Below are 24,206 nucleotides of genomic sequence, written 5' to 3' on the forward strand. Positions count from 1 at the left end.
TCTTTCATTCATTTTGAGTTTATTTTTGTGTATGGTGTAAGAAAGTGGTCCAGGTTGATTTTTCTACATGTCACTGTCCAGTTTTCCCAGCACGGTTTGCTCAAGAGACTGTCTTTATTCCACCAGATATTCTTTCCTACTTTGTCAAAGATTAGTCTGCCATACTTTTGTGGGTCCATTTCTGGGTTCTCTGTTCTGTTCCATTGATCTGAGTGTCTGTTTTTGTGGCATTACCATACCGTCTTGATAATTACAGCTTTGTAATACATCTTGCACTCCAGACTATTATACCCCCAGCTTTCATTTTCTTTTTCAGGATTGCTTTGGCTATTCGGGGTCTTTTCTCATTCCATACAAAGAACTCTCAGCCTCTGAGACACTCTATATTCATGCTAGACAGTGAAAATCTTATACACATTTTTACAAAGATGGAAAGTTCTGAAAATTACTGAGTGAAATGAGTTTTATGTGAACATTTGGTTGATTTACTTAATTATTAACCTCCAACCTTCTGTAATTGAACCAACCCTTTCCAATCCCATTCTTCCTGTCGCTACAACAGTAATATACAGATGAGCAACACAAAGAGCTACTTTATAGGCACACTGCCTATAAAGGAACAACAGCAATCTGTGATCAAGTGTTATGAAGAAATCCAGGCTCACATGCAAGCAGATCATCTGACTAGCACAGAGAAGGCCAAGGTGATATTCCCTAAGGAACCAGAATTTGCTATAGGATCCAAATGGTGAGTGGCAGGGAAAAATAGGCAAAGGAATATGAAGGTCTGCTGTAAGTAAAAGCCATTACAAGGTCCTGAGGGCCAGGAAGCAAATGGAGTCAAATCGTTTCAGCAATGGAATGGGATGAGAGCCTATGAAGAAGCTGGAGGTCAAGGAAAGACCCAGAATAGGCTGAGCCATGGGGCCTCACAGACCATGTGATGAGTTTTAATGTTATAATACAAAGTCATAAACAAAGCTTTATGCAGGAGAGGACATTTCTATAAAAAAATAAAAAAAATTTAAAAAGTGCTCACTTAACCAAATGTGTATCATGTCATAAAACAGTGCCTAGAAAACTCTAGTAGTCAGAAAAGCCCCTAAGAGAAGACTACTTCCTAATTTCCCAAACCTGTGAAGGGACAACCCTACATGCCAAAAGAACTTTACAGATGTGGTTAAGGATCTTGAAATGGAATGATTTTCCTAGACCATCTAGGTATGTCTAATATAATCCCAGGAATCCTTAAACGTGAACAAGAGGCAGAAAAGTCAACGCAGCAGATGAGTTAATAGAAACAGTGGCCAGTATGATACAGGACCACAAGTCTAGGAATATAAGCAACCTCTAGAAACTAGAAAGTGGCCAGGAAATGGACTGTCCCTTGAGTGTCCAGAACAAACACAGCATTGCCAACACCTTTGTATTTTAGCCCAGTGATACCTACTGTAAACTTCTAACTTCCAGAAGTTGAAGGTAGTAACATGGTGCTTTAAGTCACTCACTTCATGGTTTTATTGTTTGTTTTTGTTTTGTTTTGTTTTAACAGCAGCTAATTTAGTACACTCAGTTTTACTCTTGCTACAAGGTAGAGAAGACATCTGGTAGAGAAAGAGGGAAAGCAGACAGACCAAGTAGGAGATGACTGCTGCTTCATTCTGGGAAAGACGATGACTGTAGCCTCGCTACCAGATGGAGCTTGTAGATGGGGTTTAAGAGATAAATTAGAGAGCGTAACCTTTGCAAAATTGGCAAAAAAGTTTCATTATGACATAAAATAACTAACATTAAGCATTTACTATGGCTTAAGCCTTAGTCATGTTCTAACTCCTGTAATCCTCATTCTCTACGGTCTCTCTTAAGTGGGAAACAATTAAGAGGTGACATATACATTCTACTTAGCTTTCCCAAACTACCATCTTGTACCAAAAAGTTCTTGAAATCGTTTTACCAAAATACAATACCATATTCCATCTTCTAGAAGGTAACTTCCATGACAGAAAGGACAACATCTGTTTTGCCCATTGTTTTTCACATACCTGGTATACCCTCATTTATTTGTTGAATAAATGACCTTGGTCAATCTCACCTACCAGCAACGGTGTAGTATCTCTCAACACAGCATCATCTCAAAGGTTATAAAAACAAAAGAAGCTCTTCATTAAGCTGATCAGCTACAAAAACTCAAAAAAAAAAAAAAATAGTATAACCTTCCCTATGTGATGTAGTTTTGTTTCAAGCATTTGACTCCTTACCTTCATTTCAATAACTTTAGGCTCCTAGAAAGCCAGAATTACTTATGTTTTGTCAGACACTGGGGGGAATTCTAATCACAAGCAAGCTGAAACAATGCAGAAATATTCACAAAGCACCTAAAAGTAAGATATGTATTATGATGTGCAGTCAATAGAAAGTATTAGGGAGTAAGTTTCAGTGTTGGTTGCTCTGCTTTGTAGCCCATCCATCCCCCATCCCTTTCATTACAAACTTAATTGATTACAGTGTACTCACACAGTTTAGAATTTATACTGTACTTAAAGCGCCCACTCCACACGCCCCCCCCCCCGCAACTGACAAGTGACAGTCCATGGTCTCTAAATGTGAAGCTTCCCAAGGTTCTGTCTTCACTGACACAAGCTGTGACCAAAGCACTCATCTCCTCCATTATTTATTGCACCAGCCTCTTAGCTGGTCTCCTTCTACTTTTTATCCGAACATAACACATTCTCACCACTTCTAGAGGATTTTTCTCAAGTGCAAACCTAAAGTTACCCCCTGTTGCTTCTTGAGTAGGACCCTTCAAGGTCAGCCTACTTGTCCCTATGCCACTTCATCTGTCCCATTCCCCTCTTATTTAGGAGAACATTTTCTCTCACATCCAGGTCTTTGCTTATGTTACTTCCTTTGCTACCCAGCACACCTACCCCATCTTGGGGTGGGGCAAGATGGGAAGCCCAGTTCCACCTGTTCAGCTGTCAGTTCAGATATGGCTTCCCCCAGGAAGCTTTCCCAGGCATTTTGGGAGCAGCATCCCTGTTCTCCACTTCCAGAGTACTCTTACTGCTAGAGATTTACCATCATACTCTACAGTTTCCTTTTCTATCTCCTTCACTAGGCTGCCAACTCACAGAAAGCAAAGTCTACACTTCAGAGCTTGGCACGTTCTAAACCAAGGAGTATTAGTAATATTAACAGCAACTAAGATTGATGGCTCGCTCAGTGACATGTGCTATGTACAGCACTTGCCTGCAATATCTCATCTAATATATCAGATCGCAGGAAATCACTATTATCACTTTACAGAGGCCATGGAAGCAGTGACCTGCCCATGATCTCACACTTAAGAAATGCAGGGACCTGGGTGGAACCAAGTCTGATTTGGGAGCACACTGTTAACTTCTACAAATGCACTAACAGTCTGTGAGAAACAGGTGGTAAAATTATGTCCGTATCCATTGTGTCTCCAGCACATCATTTATATTCTTAGTGATGAGCCACGTAATACTGCTACGTTTGTGATCAAAATGACAAGTTTCCTTTATTTCTCGTAATTCAAGCAAAAATAAACACCTAACATTTGCCAGGCAGTATGCTAGACACTTGTTATATAATAATGAACCAAGACTGGCAGAATTCCTGACCTCATAGACCATATGTCAGTATCTGTTAAATGAATCCATGAATAGGAAAGATTTAAATAACTAGAAAGGAATAAATTATTACTTTTGTAATTGTTTAAGCCTTTTCTCTGTTCATGGATTCAGTTAACACTTTTGATATAATGGTCTGTGATTTGTTCAAGTTTATAGGAAAGAATTATTAACAGTGATCAAATATATTTCAGTTTATTAATAAAACATCACACTAAGGTTTTTGGTTTTTTTTTAAAAACATTTTAAGTACATGCTCAATTAAATCAGTAGGCAAAACTACTCTATAATCAAGAATTTAACTTGTACTCTAAGCTATTTATCTCTTCATAGTGTATTTTATCAGAAAAAAAAGTCACTTAAAAGCAACTTTTAAAGATCTTAAGTTGCTATTTTTTCATAAAAATTACTTCCAATGAAATGTTAATACTGAACAATTAAGAGGGAGAAAGATAAGGCATTGCTAGACTTAATAGTCACTCAAATACCTGCACAATGAGTCAATGAATTAATGAACTCCCCAAGATAGTTACTAGCATGCCTTCAAAGAGCTATAAAATAATTGTTTCAAAGAAAGTCAGTCAAAATAGATGTAAATAATTAAATATACCCAAGTCCTTTGATTATTTCCAAAAGTCGTAAGAGACTCTAAGCAGCAAAGTCTTTTAAGTCTTTTATTCTTTCTCAAACTATAGATTAAGGCCTATTAGTGTATCAATTTAGGGAGTTTAGGTTAACATTTTTGGATAAATGATATAGAAATTTATAGAAGGGTAAAGTTAGAATGCATAGCCAATAGGACAGGTTTTCTTGAAATTCAAATACGTACATATTGTGTATTTATGCGTTTGATGGAGTCGTGCAAAATATTTTTTTAAACAAGTTACAATAAAAAAATTTAGGAGACATGGTCTTAGACCACTCTTAAGAGATAACGGAATTATGGTATTTTGTTCAGCAACCAAGCGCTTGCAATCCTTTTTAAGTACTATTTATATTTCAAAGGATTTATTCACATTCTTTTCTAGTTGTAGAATTAAGAGACTTTTACAGTATTAAAGTTAAATAATGTAGAATCATGGGACTGAGAAAAACCTTAACTACCTCACACAGTGCCTACTGAACAAGTATTTGCTGAATAAATGAATCTGGCTGACCTCCTTAGTGGAATGCATGTCCACACTGAATTGCTATACCCAGATTTCATCAAGTTCTCTTGACTAATTCCTTTCTAGCACATTCCATAGGCAAATTACAAGGCTATCACCTATAGACATTTTGAGGAAAAATTATCATTTCTCATATTTTCTCCCACAATGCTAAAAAATCACTTACAGTATTCTGCTTGGGCAGCTTAATAAGATCAGTTAAAAATGACAGATTTAAACACATGCTTTTTAAATAAACAGACAGGGAGGGGGATGCCTGGGAGGCTCACTTGGTTAAGCACTGACTCCTGGTTTTGGTTCAGATCATGATCTCAGTTTGTGAGTTTCAGCCCCACATTGGACTCTGTGCTAACAGTGCAGAGTCTGCTTGGGATTCTCTCTCGGTCCCTCTTTCTGCACGCCCCCCCCCCACCACTCATGCTGGCTCTCCAAATAAATAAACTTTATAAATAATAAGCAAACAGATACATGGAGTGCCTGGGTGACTCAGTTAAGTGTCCAACTCTTGATTTCGACCCAGGTCATGATCTCATGGTTGGTGAGTTTGAGCCCCACGTCAGGCTCTGTGCTGACCACGCAGAGTCTCCTTGGGATTTTCTCTCCCTTGCTCTCTGCCCCTCCCCAGTTTGGCCCCAAGGGACAGTGGCAGCTAGGGCTGACTGCCATGACAGTCTTCATAGAGATTAGGCTTGTGGATTGTACTGTGGCCATATTTGGTAGATTTACATCTCCCCATACCTACCCTGCTATTTTAGCAGCAAACCATTGTTGAGTTGGTGTGAAGGGGATGGCTCCCAATTGCCCCCACAATGTCAGGTCTCCTTATCAGGTCTCATGACCCCAGACTTCCTACTTGAAGTCCAACCTACCAGTCCTAATCTCTCCTTGAAAGAGTCCCATGGGGGCCTTCCCACTGGCAATTTGACACAAACATCTAGTCATACAAACAGTCTTATTGTATTTTTAATACATAATGTAGGCCTATTGTTTCCCTTAACTCAGATTTGACCTTTAATGATGCATTAAGAAAATTATTTAAAGTTCAATTCCTGTATTTGAACATGTTCAACTGAAAGTAACTTAAGTACCTTTTTCTTTCTGAATCCTTAATTCAATTAGTCACTAAAACCAGTCAATTCCTAAATATTGCTCCTGTCTTCCCTACTCCAACTTTTAGTTCAATTCAAGCAATCAACATTGCTCATTTAAATTAACATTTATATATGTACATATATATTTCTATCTTGTTTCAATACAATTTCCAGGGTTTTCAGAAAGAGTAAGATAGAACAAGTACACAAGAAAGCAAAAATTAGAGACAATCTATTAACTCAGAAAATCGAATAAGCCCTCAGTGCATACACACACTTCAACACATACACCTATCAGCTGGGAAGATGGTGGAGTAGAGGACCTTAAGCTCACCTCACCCCATGGTTACAACTAAATGACCATATCAGTATAAATAACCCAGGAAACGACCAATACACTGGTAGTACAAACTCCACAACTAAGGGCAGGGAAAAGGTCACATCAAAGGTACAAAGGGCTGAGATGTAGTCTGAGAGCAAAACAGACCATGCCATTCAAGCTGGCAGCACAGTAAAGGGAAGAAAACACATTTTCACACTAGGAGCCCATGAACTGGGAGAATGAATCTCTAGTATTTTCTTTTGAGTGAGTTGAGTGAAGGCCAAATTTCATGAGTTCCTAAAACAAGCAGGACTTAAAGCCTGGAATTTTAAAAATCCCAGGCTTGGCTCTAGGAGAGCCCAGAAAGCTTTAGGAAGCAGAATCCCCATCCTTAAAGAGATAGCAGGATAAACAGCCCATGCAGATACAGTGTAGAACCAGCAGTTTGAAAAATGCCTGGGGTAGACTGCCCCCCCCACCCAGATGAGCAGTTTGCTCACCTCAGAACACTGCCTGGACAAACAGATGGCACTAGGAGACACCTCCAGGAACAAAGAAGCTGGCAAATGCTATTTCCCTCCCCAGCCCCATAGCGTAAACAACGGTTACCTGTGAGAAGCAGCACAGTACTGACACTCATAGCTTAACTTGCTTTCACAAAGCTCCACCAGGCCATGCCACTCCCAAATGCTTCAATGGATCCACCCCTTTCCAGTCACTCTTGCCTCCATCCCCCTGCTCTGGGCCCTCCCCCAGAAGACCAGCACAAACACTGCCAACGCCACATCTGACCTGAGCATTTTGTAGGTCCTCAGTTTACATAGTGGTGGGGGCAAGTCTCAGTTCTCAAGCAGACCACTGCACACCTTGCTGCCCACAACAGGCAGAGAGGGACTCTGCCGACAGCTGAACTGAACAAACAATAGGGCAAGACTCAACAGCAGAGCAGACACAACACACATAGAAGACATTCCCTGAAGCTCCTGGCCCTGGGTAACTACAGAGCCCTGAAGGACCTCTTCTTCATAAGGCTGTTATCATAGGAAAGTCAGCTACTTCTCTTGCTCTTAACAGAGAGAAATAGATACACTAAGTCAAACAAAATGAGAAGACAGAAATACATTTACCAAATGAAAGAACAGGACCAAATCACACCATCTGACCAAAGCAAAACAGATATAAGTATTATGGCTGATAGAGAATTTAAAATAAGTATCATAAAGATACTCACTGGACTTAAGAGTGGAGAACATCAGTGAGACACTTAACAGAGTAAAAAAAAAAAAAAAAAAAAAACAAACAACAAAAAAAAAAACAGAGATCAAGAACACACTAAGTGAAATTAAAAATATACTTGATGGAACAAATAGCAGGCTACATAAAGCAGACAAATTATTTAATGACCTGGAACACAGACTAATGGAACATAACCAATCTTAGCAAAGTAAAGATAATTATGCAAATTGAGAATATTCTTAGAGAACTCAGTGACTCCAAGCATAATATCTGTACTATAGGATCTCAGATGAGGGGCAGTAAACTTATTTGAAGAAATAATAGTTGAAACTTCCCTAATATGAGAAAGGAAACATATCCAGATTGAGGAGACACAGATATCCTTCCCCACCACCCCCAAAAAAAAATCTCTACCCAAGGAGGTCCACACCAAGACATATAGTAATTAAAATGGCAAAAAGGAGTAAAAGGAAAAAAAAAAAAGTAAAGCAATAAAAGATGACAGTTACATTCAAAGGAACTCCATAATACTAACAAGGGATTTTTTACCAAAACTTTGCAGGCCAGAGGGAATGGCAGGATATATTCAAGGTGCTCAAAGGGAAAAAATCTGCAACCAAGAATACCCTATCCAGGAAGGCTATCACTCAGAATAGAAGGAGAGATAAAAGAGTTTCTCAAACAAAAACAGAGCTCATGACTACTAAAGCAGTCCTATAAGAAATATTAAAGGGAATCCTTTGGGTGGAAAGGAAGATCATAAGTGAGAACATGAAAATAAACAAGCAGTAAAACTAACCTTTTCTGTAAAAACCAGTCAAGGGATTCATTAAAGAAAAGGATGTATATTATGATGCTATACACCTAAAAAATGGGAAGAAGAATGAACTTAAAGTGACCATCAATGTCATATAGACAGCTTTACTAGAAGATGTTATATACAAACCTAATGGTAACTACCAATCAAAAACAGGTAATAGATATGCAAAGAATAACGAGAAAAGGTTTGAAGTAGATCACCAAAGAAAGCCAAAAAATCATGAAATACAATCAGGGAAGCATCAGAGAAAATATACAGAAACAACCACTAAACAAGTGACAAAATGGCAATAAACACGTATCTATCAGTACTTACTTTGAATGTGAATAGACTAAGTGCTCCAATGAAAAGACACAGGGTGGCACGATAAATAAATAAATAAACAAACAAACAATCAAGACCCAACTATATGCTGAATAAAAATAAATAATATAGGGGCGCCTGGGTGGCTCAGTTGGTTAAGCGGCCGACTTCCGCTCAGGTCATGATTTCGTGGTCTGTGAGTTCGAGCCCCGCGTAGGGCTCTGTGCTGACAGCTCAGAGCCTGGAGCCTGTTTCAGATTCTGTGTCTCCCTCCCTCTAACCCTCCCCCATTCATGCTCGGTCTCTGTCTCAAAAATAAATAAATGTTTAAAAATTGTTTTAAATAAATAATATAAAAACTAAAAAAGCAATAGAACAGATCAATGAAACCAGGAGCTGATTCTTTGAAAAAACTCAACGAAATAGATAAACCTCTAGCAAGACTCAAATAAGAAAATTAAAAAAAATTAACAAATAGATGACCCAAGTAACAAAAATTTATGGAAAAGGAGAAATAACACCACAGAAATACAATTTTAACAGAATATTATGAAAATATTCATCAATATCAAATATTAATATCAAGTAGAAAATTTGAACAGACCAATCACCAGCAATGAAATTCAATCAGGAATCAAAAAACTTCCCAAAAATAAAACTCCAGGACCAGATGCCTTCACAGGTGAATTCTACCAAACATTTAAAGGGGAGTTAATATCTATTCTTCTCAAGCTATTTCAAAAAATACAAGAGGAAGGAAAACATCCAAATCCATTCTGTGAGGCCATTATCACTCTGATACCAAAGCCAGATACAGACGCCACAAAGAAAAGAGTACAGGCCAGTATCTCTCATGAATATAGATGCAAAATCTTCATAATATTAGCAAACCATATCCAACAATATTTAAAAGATCATACACCATGATCAAGTGGGATTTATTCCTGGAATGCAAGAGTGGTTCAATATCCACAAGATAATCAAAATGATATGGCACATCTGTAGGACAAAGTATAAAAACTGTATGACCATTTCAATAGATATAGAAAAAGCATTTGACAAAGTATAGCATCCCTTCATTATTTAAAAACAAAAACAAAATCTCTGCAAAATAGGTCTAGAGGGAACACATCTCAACATAATAAAGGTCTTGTATGAGCAAGCATCATACTCAATGGGGCAAAACTAAGAGCTTCCCCCTAACATCAGCAACAGGGATGTCCACACTCACCACTTTTATTCAATGTAGTACTAGAAGTCCTAGCTACAGCCTTTAGACAAAAAGAAATAAGAGGCATTCAAATTGGTAAGGAAGGAGTAAAACTATTTGCAGATGACATCATACTACACACAGAAAACCCTAAATATCCCACCAAAAATCTACTAAAATTGGCCAATGAATTCAGTAAAGTCTAAGGACACAAAATCAATGTATAGAAATCTACTGCATTACTATACACTAATAACGAAGCAGAAGGTGAGATTAAGACAAAAATCCCATTCACAATCATACCATAACAATAAAGTACCTAGGAATAAATTTCAATGTGAAAGACCTGTACTCGGAAAACTATAAAACACTGATGAAAGAAATTCAAGACAACACAGAAAAAGGCAAAGACATTCCTTGCTCACAGCTTCCAAGAAAAAAAAAATCATTAAAACATCTATATTACCAATGCCATCTACAAATTTAATTCAATTGCTATCAACATACCAACAGCATTTTTCACAGAACTTGAATAAACAATCCTAAAAAATAGGATAGAACCACATACACACACACACACACACACAAAACCTCCAATAGCCAAAGCAATCTTGAAAATGAAAAAGCTGGAGTTATCAAAATTCCAGAGTTCGAATTATATTACACAGTGGTAGTAATTAAGAGTGCAGGGGCACCTGGCTGGCTCAGTCAGTAAAGCATTTGACTCTTGATAACAGGGTTCTAAATTCAAGCCCCATATTGGGTATAGAGATGACTTTAAAAAATAAAATCTTAAAAATAAAATAACACAGTATAGTACTGGAATAAAAATACACATAGATCAATAAAACAGAAAACCCAGAATTAAATGCACAATTACATGGCCAATTAATCTTTGACAAAAGAGGAATGAATATACATACAAGGGGGAAAAGACAGTCTCTTCGATAAATGGTATTGGGAAAACTGGACAGAGATATGCAAAAGAATGAAAACGGACCACTTTCTTTCACAATATACAAAAGTAAATTCAAATGGTTTAAAGACCTAAATGTGAGTCCCAAAACCCTAAAAAACACTTCAAGAGAGGGCAGGCAGTAATCTCTCTGACACTGACCATAACAACAGTTTTCTAGATATATCTTCTGAAGCAAGGGAAGAGCAAAAAATAAACTACTTGGACAACATCCAAATAAAAAGTTTCTGCACAGTGAAGGAAACAATCAACAAAACTACAAGTCAACCTACAGAATGGGACAAAGTGTTTGCAAATGACATCTGTTAAAGAGTATCCAAAACATAAAAAGAACTTAGAAAACTCAACAACCGAAAAATAAATAATGCATTTAAAAATGGCAAGACATGAACACACATTTCTCCAAGGAAAACATACAGATGGCCAAGAGACACATGTAAAGATGCTCAACACCACTTATCATCAGGGAAATGTAAGTCAAAACTACAATAAGGTATCACCTCAAACTTGTCAGAATGGCTAAAATCAAAAACACAAAAAACATCAAGTGTTGACAAGGACACAGGAAAAAAAGAAGCCTCATGCACTGTTGGTAGAAAAGCAAACTGGTGCACTCACTCTAGAAAACAGTATGGAAGTTCCTCAAATTCAAAAAAGAACCACCCTATGATCCAGTAATCACACAGCTGGGTATCTACCCTAAAAATACAAAAACACTAATTCAAAGGTATGCACGGACCCCTATGTTTATTGCAGCATTATTTACAGCAGCCAAACTATGGAAGCAATCCAAGCGTCCATCAACTGACAAATGGATAAAGAAGTGGTACATATATGCAGTGGAGTATTAGCCATAAAGAAGAATGTAATCTTTCCATTTGCAAAAACATGGATAAATCAAGAGAGTATCAGTGAAATAAGTCAGAGAAGGGCAAACACCACATGACTTTAGTCATATGTGGAATTTAACAAAACAAGGGGAAAAAAAAGACAAACCAAAAAACAACTCTTAATTCTACAAAACCAACTGATTATTACCTGAGGGGAGTTGGGAGGGAAGAATGGCTGAAATAGGTGAAGGGGATTCATCATGATGAAAAAGAAGGATTTAAAAAGTAAATAGAACACAAAAACTAATATGTAGGTTTCACTACGTTGAAACACCTGAAACTAATATGTAGGTTTCACTACGTTGTACACCTGAAACTAATATGTCGATTATGCCTCAATTTAAAAAAAGCAAGCAGACAACACACACACACACACCATGGAGTCTAAGTTTCTAAAACTGGACTTCCATTGATTTTCCAAGTGGCAAGAAAGCAACCCAACTTAACCACAAAAATCTACTTTCTTTAAAATCAACACATACAAATCCACAAAACAGCTTTCTTTGAAATTCATCTGACATTATCACATTTATGTTGACTAACTTACATTAGCCAAACTAAGAGTGAAACCTGAATTAGAATGCCAACACATTAATTAATAAGGATATATATTAGTATCCAAAGTCTGCAATGCTTTTTATTAGTGGGACAACCCATTTCCTTCCTAGAGGAGATTTATACTGGCTGCCAGTTTATAATACAGTTTCAATGGGCAGTGAACCCTATCGAGGAACAAGTCATTTTAGGCAGTGTCCTCTACCGCAGAAAACTTGAGAAACTTCTCCAACTATGCAGAAGGCTGTGCCTGATTTTGTTCAAATGTATCAGCAGAGGAACTCCCACTCCTAGCCCACCATCACCATCAATCTGAAGAAGCATGGCCAGTGTTTGCCTTGTATTTGACAGTGTTTGTCTTACTTTTCTTGTATTTGTCATTTTAGTTATTCAGCTAAGCCAGATTAGCCAATCTTAATGAGTTTCTTTCCTTAGATATTTGGAACCTGAAGTAAGCTTAACGGCAGGGGTTTTTACTTCGTACATAAGACCTGGGAACACATTTTTTTAGACAGCAAAAGAGCAGAGTTGATCTGTAAAGTGTATTTTACAACTTAACTGCCAGGGCTTTATGCCTCCACCACTACCATGGCCACCTAAATTTTCTTAGAGCAATATTTCTTTTAAAAACTCTGGTCATACATAAATCAATAGTTACATAAGGCGCTAGTACCCTTGATCTCAGTTCCTTGTTAGTATGCTGAGGGGCAAAAAAAAAAGCTCTCTTCAAATTATAAATCTTTGGTTTAATAAACTTCTATTCCCTCTACAAGGCCAAAAGCAAAGTTTCAAAATCCTAGAAACATTTTTAATCAACTTCTGAAAGACTCTTGTTCCTAATACAACCTACCAAGTAGTAGTTTTGATTGTTTTAACTAAAACAAATGCACAAATCTGAACGACCAGCTGTATCATCCTAACAGAGGTGGTATATAAACATGTATAAACATACATACGTTTATACATACACATGCAATGTTTAATGGAAATATATGCACATACAACTGACTGATAGACTTTGTCCAGACAGAGCCATAGCCAACATCTCCCAGATTTGGGAAGGTTCAGAGAGTCTTTTGAATGTCATTTAATAATTAAGAAATGTCAGGGTGCCTGGGTGGCCCAGTCAGTTGAGCATCTGACTCCTGTTTTTAGCTCAGGTCATGATCCCGGGGTCTGTGCTAGGCTCTGCACTGAGCACGGAGCCTGCTTAAGGTTCTCTCTTCCCCCTCCACTACTGGCACTCTCCCCCTCCCAACACACACACACACACACACACACACACACACACACACACACACAAAGATATTTCAATGGCCTACCAGAACTTGACTAAACTAGAAAAAAAATATTTTCCCAATGTCACCTGAATTGAAAACAATCCTGAGTCTCAGTTAACTCACAATACAGACTCTCTGAAGGTCCCCTCTAACTTTTCAGTCATTTAAGAACAGGTGCTTTAATATGTACCATGTTGTTTAAAAAGTAAAAAAAAAAAAAAAAAAAAAAAAAAAAAAAACCTCAGGGTGCCTAGGTGGCTCAGTCAGTTAAGCATCTGGCTTCAGCTCAGCTCATGACCTCACCGCTCAGTGAGTTTGAGCTGGTGTCAGGCTCCATGCTGACAACTCAGAGCCTGGAACCTGCTTCAGATTCTGTGTCTCCCACTCTCTCTCTCTCTCTCTCTCTGCCCCTCCCCTGTTTGCTCTCTCAAAAATAAAAATTGAAACATTTTAAAAAATGGGGGGATCTCCCCTGAGTTGACCTTAGAAGCTAAGGATCTCATCACTACAAAGTGCAGTCTTCCTCTCAACTCCTCTATGGCCATGGAACCTTCACTCAGCCATTGGCTGTGCTGAGTCAGAGAATAAGCTTCAAGTATTTTGATAGTGAGCTAGGAGTTTAACTTTCTTTTTAAGGTTGCAACCAGTTGTTTTTATTTTGTTTTGTTTTGAGCTGTCTACCCCACCTTCCGAAGTATCCTGTACCTCTGATTCCTGAAACATTCCAAGATCTGGGGACTTCAACCAACTTGCTTCTCCACAGCTGTTCCCATTTTCTTGGGGACTGTTAAGTCTGATTGATTACCATCCTGTTCTTCCAATGTTTTGTTGTCATCTTTTATCTAGTCCAGCTCTTCTTACATTCATTTTCCCTTGTGTGACTATACTGTTTTTAGTCTCTTTGGGTGGAAAAATACAACAGTGAAAATAATGCCATTTAAACCTGTATTTAACTAAAACAAAGACGAGCCACATTTCTTTACATTTCCCTATCCCAATTTAAGAGCTGTGGACCAAACTTCAGAGGTGAAGTCTCTCGTATGCCATAGTTTTTTATCGGTTCAAAATTCCAAAGGACAGATCAAACTATGAGGGTCATTTTTCAGTCAGTGAGTATCTTTAATTTCATAGTCAAGATCAACTAATAAAGATTATTCACAACAACCTCTCTATTAGTGAGATGGAAAAAGCTCGAGAAAAGAAAGTCTTAACTTCTGCGAGACAAATGAACTTTGAAATCAAATTAGAGGGCAAGGAGAACTGACACTATCCTAAAATAATCTAGATGGTTGACAGTGGTGACACCCAATTACATCTTTTCTGATCTGATGCATTGAGAGTGATGCTTCCCCTTTAATATGTGGTAAGCATGCATCATTTTGCCAAAGAGAAAAACGTAAGAATTTCATACAACATTTTATGCTTCCATCTCCTTTCCTTAATTGAACTTGCATAATTCAAGAGGATGAAATAACCTAGGCTTTTTAACACCATGCTCTAGGAAGTCTATTAGCAGTCAAGAGAATGCCCTTCCTTTAGCAAATGGCTAAGAAGCACCCATACCTAAACCCCTGTAATGCAAGATTTCCAAGGATTTCCTGAAACATACCCCAAATGCAATCATCCCTTAAATTCTTCAGGCATTTTAATAGTGACAAAAATGATCTCCGATGGATTTCAAAATGGAGGTTTCTTTAGTTACTATTAGAATTTTATCACTGCTGTTAGCAATACAAAACACATGTTCTTCATCTTCCATTAAAAAAAGGCATTCCCAGAATATCTTTACTTCAAAAGATTTTTCCGGTAACCACCTATCTCAGTCTACCCCAGAAGATGCAAACGTGCTGATCATGTTAATTTGCTTCATAGGAAAGAAAACTGAATGTACAAGAGACTATATTCCCTTATGCCCAGTTATTAAGCAATTAGGTTCTGCTGGCCAAAATCCATTATGTCCCTTAATATAACCTACATAAAGGAGTTATGTTGTCACGGGGTCTAACATACTGTAGTACTGTAGTTACATGATTCATACATAGAGAAAAGGTGGGCTACAAGAGTAGGGAAAGCACCTGAACTGTTTCCATGTTTGTTTGAGTTTCAGATGTGACCACTGGCCTGATTACCCTAATCAAGGGTGGTTATGACTCTTCACGCTTCCATAACCATATCCAACACAACTTGGGCCCTTTGGCTTCTGTGGTGTGTGCAAGCATGATGGGACAGGAAGAAGAGCTTTGCTGGGTAATAGGCTAACAGCCTTGAATTAGCAGCAACTCATTAGCTTGGTCTTCATGAAAGCCACCTGCAAAGGATATACTAAAATAATGTTATCCTTCTTGAGACACAAAAGACTCACTTCAAGGTTTAACATCCCATCACAGCACCACACTGGCTTCAACCCATAGCAACTCATCTAGGGACCTGTGCAACTGTCCTGCTTCCTACCCCTCCAGACTCACCCCACGCTCAATCATACTACTATGCGCTAAAACAATTAACAAACCACCTCTCCATCTCACTACTGCGCCTCTAGTCCTCACTCCAATTCCACACCTATTGGCCTTAACAATTTCGCACCCTTAAATCTATATCCACCAGTGAAAGCCTTGGATTAAGTTTTGTCCCTCCGTCCACCTTCAGCACTTCGTAATTAACATAGGATCTTAAGAGATATTCATTTAATGTACATGAATGGATAAAGTGAACAAAGGCCCGTGAAGTGAGATGTGTGAGTAAAACTCCAATCCACGCATGCACGGAGAGCACAAAACATTAACAGAGATTGAAAAAGAGGCAGACCGGCAGGGAGACTCCTGAAAGAGCTTGTCATTAGGCCCCAGTGGGGCCACCGTCAAAACTAAATGCCTTTTAGTTCCAACCTATGCTCTCCTTAGTCCAGCTCCAGGAGCCGGGCTCCCCACCACCACGTCGACGGCCCGGGCACCGAAAGGGGTCTGTGGGGCAGCCCCCTCTTGCGTGCAGGTCTGTTAGAGGATCAGAACCACCGGTCCCTGAATTGCAGGGGAGGACGCAGCCCAAGCCAGGGATTGAGCGGGCGGAGTCGGCCCCGCAGTCCACCGAGAGAAGGCGCCAGCGCGAAAGCAGCACCAGGGGCAGGTGCCGCGGGCCGCCCTAGGCGGGCCGCACCAGGAGCGGAAGGCCGGGCCGGGGACCGGGGGTGCGCCTTGCGCCGCATTACCTCTCCAGGGCCTGCAGCGTGTAGCTGATGAGCGGCCTCTCCAGGACGGGGCAGAACTGCTTCGGGGTGGGGACGCCCATGCGCTCCCCACTACCCCCCGCCGGCAACACCGCAGCCACTGCGGGAGCGCGGCGCCCAGCTGGCCGAGCCTCGGCCCGGGCCGCGTTCAGCGTAGAGGCCGAGGGTGTCTGGTCCGCGCCGAGAGAGTCGCACAAGCGAGGCCGCGGCGCGGCGGGCCTGGGCTCCATGGCGGCGGGCGGCGCGGCCGGCCGGCTGGCCTGGTTCGCCCCGGGCCACAGCGCCCCGCTGCGCTCGGGCGCTCGGCTGGGGTCACCGGGAAGATGGGGGGGAGGGCAGAGGAGGCCTGACGGCGCCCACCGGAGCCGCGGAGTCCGGGCCGCTGCGTGTCCCCAGGGGACGCTCCGGCTGCTGAGCTTCCTCCTTTGGCGTCCGCGGCCTCAGCGACGAGCCCAGCGCCCCCGGCCGGGCTGCGTTTTCGCGCCTCCTCGCTTCTCTGGCGGGCCCAGCGGTCGCCTCGGGTGGAAGTGTCAGCCCTCCGTAGGAACCTACGGGTCCCATTAAACTTAACAGTTTTGCGTAGGCTGTAGAGGTCAGGACTCCCCCCAGTCCCTCTTCCCTTAAGGATATTTGGATTCAGGTCACAGGAGGGGACAGAAAGACCTCGATTTCTGACTTGGATTAAGCTCCTAAGATTTCCCGGTTCCACCTCGAAAAAGACAGGTGGCCGGGCAGTGTTATTATGAAATATTAACCCAAACTGCCACGGATCCCAAATTTGTCTGCAAATTGGAACTACCTGGGGAGCTCAGAAATTGCTGACACCTATGTCCCACGCTCAGAGACTGGGATTTAATTAGTCTGGTGTGTGGCCCGAGTTTGGGAATGTTTTTAAAGACCCCCAGGTAATTCTAATGAGCAGCACGTTTTGGACCCACAGAGCCAAAGCAGTAATACTAATAATTGCTGAACAAGCGACACACATTAGCTCATTTAATCTACAGGAGAACCCAGCTATTACTGGGGTTTTGTTGGTTTTGGTTTTTTGTTTTGACACAGAGAAAGAAAAAAGGTTGTAATGTTTAAGTAACCTGTGTAAAATTACACCTCTAACGGCAGAACTGCCGTAAGGCCCTTGCACAGAAGCACAGCCAGAGTTGAAGAATTCCAGGCCTGGAGGTATACTGCCCTTAGTACTATTCTTGCTGGCAATGTTTACCATAAAAATGTATCGAAGTATTTGGAATGTCAGAGCCCATCGTATTAGGTCCCTGGAATGTAAGCTCTAGGAGAGTCGGGTTTTTACTTTTTTGGTGTGGGTTCTATGTCCAGCACCTGGAATATAATAGAAGCTTAAAAAATATTCAATCAGTAGTTCATTCAATACATAAGTTAATGATAATTGAAGTATATACTGTTAAATATTTTCTAATTCATATTTATCAATCTTCAACCAACAATAGTTAATACAAGATTCATAAAAATTGAATCCTTTAAGCACTGAAAATATTATCACTTTATAATATCCCATCCAACTCAGTTTTTTTACTAATTTTTCCCAATTGAGATTAAAGCATACACAATTAAAATATGATTTTCCCATCTGTTTTTATCAGTGATTGAGCAGGTTTTTAATATATTCAATGTACTTGTATTTTCAATACTCAAGTTTCAATGCAGAAGTACTTTCAATACAAAAGTAACAAAAAATTACTGTTATTATAATTAATGTTTAACTCTGTTACAGTTTCAGTTTGTCAGATCATTGACTCTTAGCTGAAAAATAAGCACCATAATACACCCGACTTTGTACCATCACCACCACACCTGTGTCTGGCCTGTACTAGGAATTCAATTAATACCTGTTGACGGGATGGATAAATGAATAAAGGAATCTATACAGAGGCAGGAAAACAAATCAAATAATTGTTCCAATTAATATTGATCTTAAACTTCCCTTTTTTTTTTTTTAATTTTTTTTTTCAACGTTTATTTATTTTGGGGACAGAGAGAGACAGAGCATGAACGGGGGAGGGGCAGAGAGAGAGGGAGACACAGAATCGGAAACAGGCTCCAGGCTCTGAGCCATCAGCCCAGAGCCCGACGCGGGGCTCGAACTCCCGGACCGCGAGATCGTGACCTGGCTGAAGTCGGACGCTTAACCGACTGCGCCACCCAGGCGCCCCAAAACTTCCCTTTTTAATCTAACAGTGGAGTTAAAGCTAGTTTTCATTTTGTTAATCTTCAGCAAAAAAAAAGCGTAGTAATAAGTCTTAATTGCTATATAATTATACATAAATCTTAATAAATTTTAACAATAATCTTGTTTTATTGATTTGATTGTTTTAGAGCAAATATATTAATTTTGCTGTTTGCTATGAATCCTTAGATCTTTTATACTTTATGTTAACAATATTTAAGACTTGTATTGAAAGAAAAGGACAGACTGTTCATTTGTCTATCACAGTATGAGAAACATTTTTCTGTATCTTTTTCTATAGGTATAATTAGTTTCTTATTATGCGTACTTTGGGTAAAAGGTATAGTTTCCATGTAATTTTATACCAAGTTGTAACAGCCACATTACGAAAATACTTTCTCTGAAATGAGTAGCTAAAAGTGCATACCTTGGAAAGTAAGATCCTCTGTGACCCGTTGGTAATAACCAGTCTGTGATATCAGTTGAAAAGTTTAGAAAAAACAAATCCCAACTGCATTACAATGCAGGGCATGCAAAGGGGAAAGTTCTGGAGTGGTTTTTGATCTGGGTTTCTGTGGTACGTAATATTGGCTTCCCAAAGCTGCCCATGTTCTAATCCCTGAAACCTGTGAATGTGTTACCTGACCTTATATAAAAGGAACATTTCAGCTGTGATTAACTTAAAAATCTTGAGATGGGGAGCGGAGCCGGGATCATGCAGGTGTGCCCAATGTAATCACAAGTGCCCTTATCAGAGAGTGATCAGAATTTAAAAAGTACGAGGATGAAATTGTAGGTGAGAGTAATACAGAGCTATAAGTCAAGGATTCCAGGAATTTCTAGAAACTGGATAAAGGAAGGAACCAAAGTCTTCAACTAGAGATTCCAGAAGAATATAGCCCAGCCAATCCATTTTGAAATTTCTCACATCTACAACACTAAGATAATAAACTTGTATCGTTGGGCACCAGGTGGCTGAGTCGGTTAAGCGTCCGACTTTTGATCTCCACTCTGGTCTTGATCTCACAAGTTGTGAGTTCAAGGACACATAGGACTCTGCTGACAGCTTGGGATTCTGTCTCTTCTCTGCCCCTTCCCTGCATGTTTCTCTCTCTCAATCTCTCTCTCTCTCTCTCAAAATAAATAGACAAGCTTTAAAAAATAAATAAATTGTATTGTTTTAGGCCACTAAATTTGTGAATTGTTATGACAACCATAGGAAACTAAAACAATTTCATACACAGGAAAACCTTCAAATTTACATGTTAACCGTAATTTCCAAATGAAGTTAGACATAATTAGAAATATATTCATGTGACTAATGAAAGAAAACACTGTTCATTTGACTTCACTTATGTCCCATAACTTCACCCACAGTGCACTATGATTTTTAAAATACCCTTTTTTATCCTGTGAATAATGAAATGTGTTTCATTGTACTGTGACTGTTCAAAGCATAGCTTTGTTAAATGTATGCCACAATTTTATAAACTCACTTCAACACGTCTTTTTTTAATGCTTATAGAAGTGCCCATTCAATGGAAGTGGCTCTCATCTGTGTATCTGAAAGACCCAAAACTACCTTTTGTTGTTTGTTTCTACATGTCAGTGTACCCTGGAGGATTATCTTGGGGATATTATTATTATTACTGAATTTTAGATCAAGTTGAAGTTTATTTTTTTACTGTGAACTCAAGTATAATTCTCACTGCCAGTCATTCCCCTCCTCCCCAAACACACTATTTAATAGCTATTCTAGAGGTTACTTGGGGTGTTGCTCACAAATGCTAATGAACAGCTTAATGGTTTACCCTTTAATTCTGTTGGAATAGGAGCCAAACAAAATATATAATTGTTCTACCAAGGGCCAGCCCCAACATTTCTGTCAGCCTATGAATTCTGTTTTGCCATTGTGTCTTATGAAAATGCTACAGTCTGTTAACCCCTGACCTTTACCTCATTTTTATATGTAAGAAAAATGATGCTCCACAATGAGGTCTTTCTGTGGGTAATTCAAACTAAACACCACATGACAACAAGATTATCATCTTTCATTTTCTCAATATATCTTACAAAGTTAATTATCAACTGTCACAACTGTCTACTTTGTTTTTCCTATTACAGCTAAAAAAGGAAACAATGATGAATAGCCTTAGGACTGAATGATAAAGTTGACATCATTAATATTACTAAAGTTTAATTTGTCATAAGAATCAGTTGCGGACAATTGTGAACATATATAGTATTTCTTATGTATTTAATATAATGTCATTTGCATATTATATATTATATAATAATCTTAGAAAACATATTATTGGCACCTTATGACAGAAAATTAGATTCAGTAGACCTGCAGTATGTCCAGAAATCTGCCTTTTTTAATATGCTTCCTTAGATGATTCCAATGTTAAGCGTGAAGCAGACTTAAATAAACATTGAATTAAAAAAAGAATGACACCCAATTCACTTTATATTCAGTGCATTTAATTTCAAGACCTAAAGCAAAAGGCATGTAGTATATTAAACATGCCACATAAAAATTGCATAAGAAATCCATTAAAACAGTTATGTCTTATTTCCTTGTTAATTTAAAAGGAGGAAAACACAAGGAAAAAATATTTAAGTACCGGGGAAAAAGAGACGTTTTAGAGAAATAGAGAAATGAATCATCCCCTTGTATTTCTACAGAACTGTCATTTAAAAACAAATCACCTCTGAGAGCCCCCAAAAGCCATATCTTGGACCACAACTTAAGCAGAATTGAAATTGTTCCCTAGAATTCTGCTTCTGTGCATAGAACTAAAGGGCACGGTTCTACTGTCGGATGCCACACAACTTCAGAAACTAAAAGAGGGGAATGACTTCTATGCAGAAGGAATGTGGGAGGGGTGATGTCTTTGAAAGTTTGTTTAGAAAACAAATGACTAGTCTAGAATTGGTGGTGGTTAGTTTTCATAATCTGTTGAAGGGAAGAATAATCAGAATCATCAAAGAAGAGAACAGTTAGAAAAGGAAGATTTGCTTTTGTGCAAGGTCAGATATTGGCAGCAGCTATCCCTATGCATTTTAACTACAACTCAGTGCTAAAACAAGATTTAAAGAAGAAAAGAAATGCTTCCAGAAAATGAAGTCATTACTGTCTTCTGCACAGTAAGAAAGGAAGAATGTGGATATTTGAATGTGACATTATGACCACAACCACCATCACCATGCAAAGCACAGAATCAGTATAAGAAGTGAACTGTCCAATAGAGTCTGAATATGGGACATCGTTGCCTAATGATACTTTAACCATGACGATAGCAAATCTGGACTTTAAGTGGATCAAAAGGGACTATGGTGGGGTAGAGGTACAGAGAGGCCAATGGGATAGCTGGCATGAAGAGAGAGAGAAGACTGAGAGGTAATACAGTCTCTTCATTGACATCCAACGGATGTGAGGATATAAAAAAGTTTCTAATTTTTATAAAAAATAAAATTAAATCAAAAAGTGCTTCATTGCTCTCTAGCATGGGTATTCACTGGGCTAGCAAAGAAGGAGGACAGGGAGGAGGAGGAAGAGAAGGAGAAGGGGGAGAAGGAGAAAAAGAAGAAGAAAAGGAAGAGGAAAGACAAGAAGGAGGAGAAGGAAACATGAAGAGGAGGAGGGAAAAGAGGACAAGGACAAGAAGAACACAGAATTTGGACAGTGCTGGAAATTCTAGTTAAGAGAACAATAGACAGGCTTGGACAAGAAGTGCTTAGTGGTAACAGAAAGACCATGTTTCATGTAGAAGTAACTTGTGGCAGATCGCAAAGAGGTGGAAATTAGGTCACTGTTGTTTATGCTGTGTGTGAATAGAAATAACTTAAATAGAAAAATTAAATATTTCCATTTGTGACCATGGCTACCACTAATTGGTTTAAGACGTAAGTGAAAGAATGGATAAATGAAAAAAGGTTAAATGTGCCAATGGCTATAAACTTAAATGCATGAAGACCAATTTTCACTTAGTCTTCAGAAACATCTGAACGCTTAAAACTACTCCCAAATGAAAAAGTTTCAATTTTAAGTTTGCACTAACCCTCCTCACCCCAACTTCATATTTCTTCTACCTCTCCTATCCTGTTCCTTAAAAGAACTCAGGACTTTGACAAAAGATTAAAAAGAAAAACACTTCCCCTTTTTGTCAAATCTTTCTTTAGCAATTATTCTATCCTAACTTCAAAAATATATATGATTATTATTAGCTGCTATGGTACAATAATAAAAATATGCACAAACTAACCAGCACTGGTCCTGGGCAAATATTCACATTTCTGTTTGTCTTTGGCCCTCCTGGCATCTTGCCTTCCTGACTCTTTTCCCTTTTTCTCCCATCTCCTGAATTGGGTGTCTCACTACCAGCTCTGCTGACCAGTAGTTCATCTGTGGCTTTCACCTGTGGAGTTAACTCTACTAGTCCAGAGCAGAACAAGTAGCTCCATCGTGTTAGAGGGTTCCATTTTTGAACTTGTCTCATTGCCTAGAACTGCCTTAGTGTTCACAGGGTGTACCTACCTTCTGGAAACCTTCTTCTTGAACTCCACACCCATTGACCTAGGTTCTAGGACTGACCTCTGCTTAGAATTCCACATCTCTTTGACATAAGGTGGAAGAGAACCCCAGTTTAACTGGAAGAGCTTTAGTAACCAGAAGGCTGATCTCCATTTAATGGATGGATAACTTCTCTGAAAAAATTAATCACATAAAAACAGATGTAATCACAGTGCTAGGCCTGTGAATTCTGATGCCTGGATCTCCCTGGAATATTCTGTAACTTGGCCTTAATTTATTTCCCATTTCCACTGGCTGCTGCTAACATCTGGGATTATTCGAGTTATGACACTAAGGCCCTTCTACCCAACTAAACCTGTATCTCAAAGTGATGAAAATCCAACCAACTCTTTTATCCTGGGGAATAGCAACTAATAAAAGCTGAGATATTTCCATTTCAGTAAATATCAGAATCATAATCTAAAAACATGATATTGTATCTCTGGAAATTCCCAAGGCCTGGAAATAATAGCAAGTCAAGAAATAAACCATACACATGAAGCCAGTGAGAGTCTAATCTTAAAAATGGTACACTTTCTAGTCCTTATTTTGAATGGATGGTCAAACATAAGTGTGCTATGTTATTGCTAAATCATATTAAAATCTGAAGAACAAGAATTATGTTTTATAACTTTTTTAACTTTTTTTTCTAGGTGACTATTGATTTACAACAAACCATTCCAAAACTTAGTGTCTTAAAAT

At 38.9% G+C, this 24,206-nt stretch overlaps 1 protein-coding gene across 3 annotated transcripts in view; it reads right to left on the reverse strand.

Annotated features, from left to right (window-relative positions):
- The window catches only part of CRPPA (CDP-L-ribitol pyrophosphorylase A), a 318,326-nt gene extending 301,368 nt beyond the window's left edge, over window positions 1-16,958 (reverse strand). For all 3 annotated transcript variants that reach the window (XM_045494985.1, XM_045494987.1, XM_045494986.1), the window contains exon 1: window positions 16,711-16,958. In XM_045494985.1, the coding sequence (XP_045350941.1) occupies window positions 16,711-16,958 (248 nt within the window). The remainder of the gene's footprint in view (window positions 1-16,710) is intronic.
- Between the last annotated feature and the right edge of the window lie 7,248 nt (window positions 16,959-24,206).

This window comes from Leopardus geoffroyi, chromosome A2, assembly GCF_018350155.1.
Source record: "Leopardus geoffroyi isolate Oge1 chromosome A2, O.geoffroyi_Oge1_pat1.0, whole genome shotgun sequence".
In the NCBI taxonomy this organism is placed as follows: Eukaryota; Metazoa; Chordata; class Mammalia; order Carnivora; family Felidae; genus Leopardus; species Leopardus geoffroyi.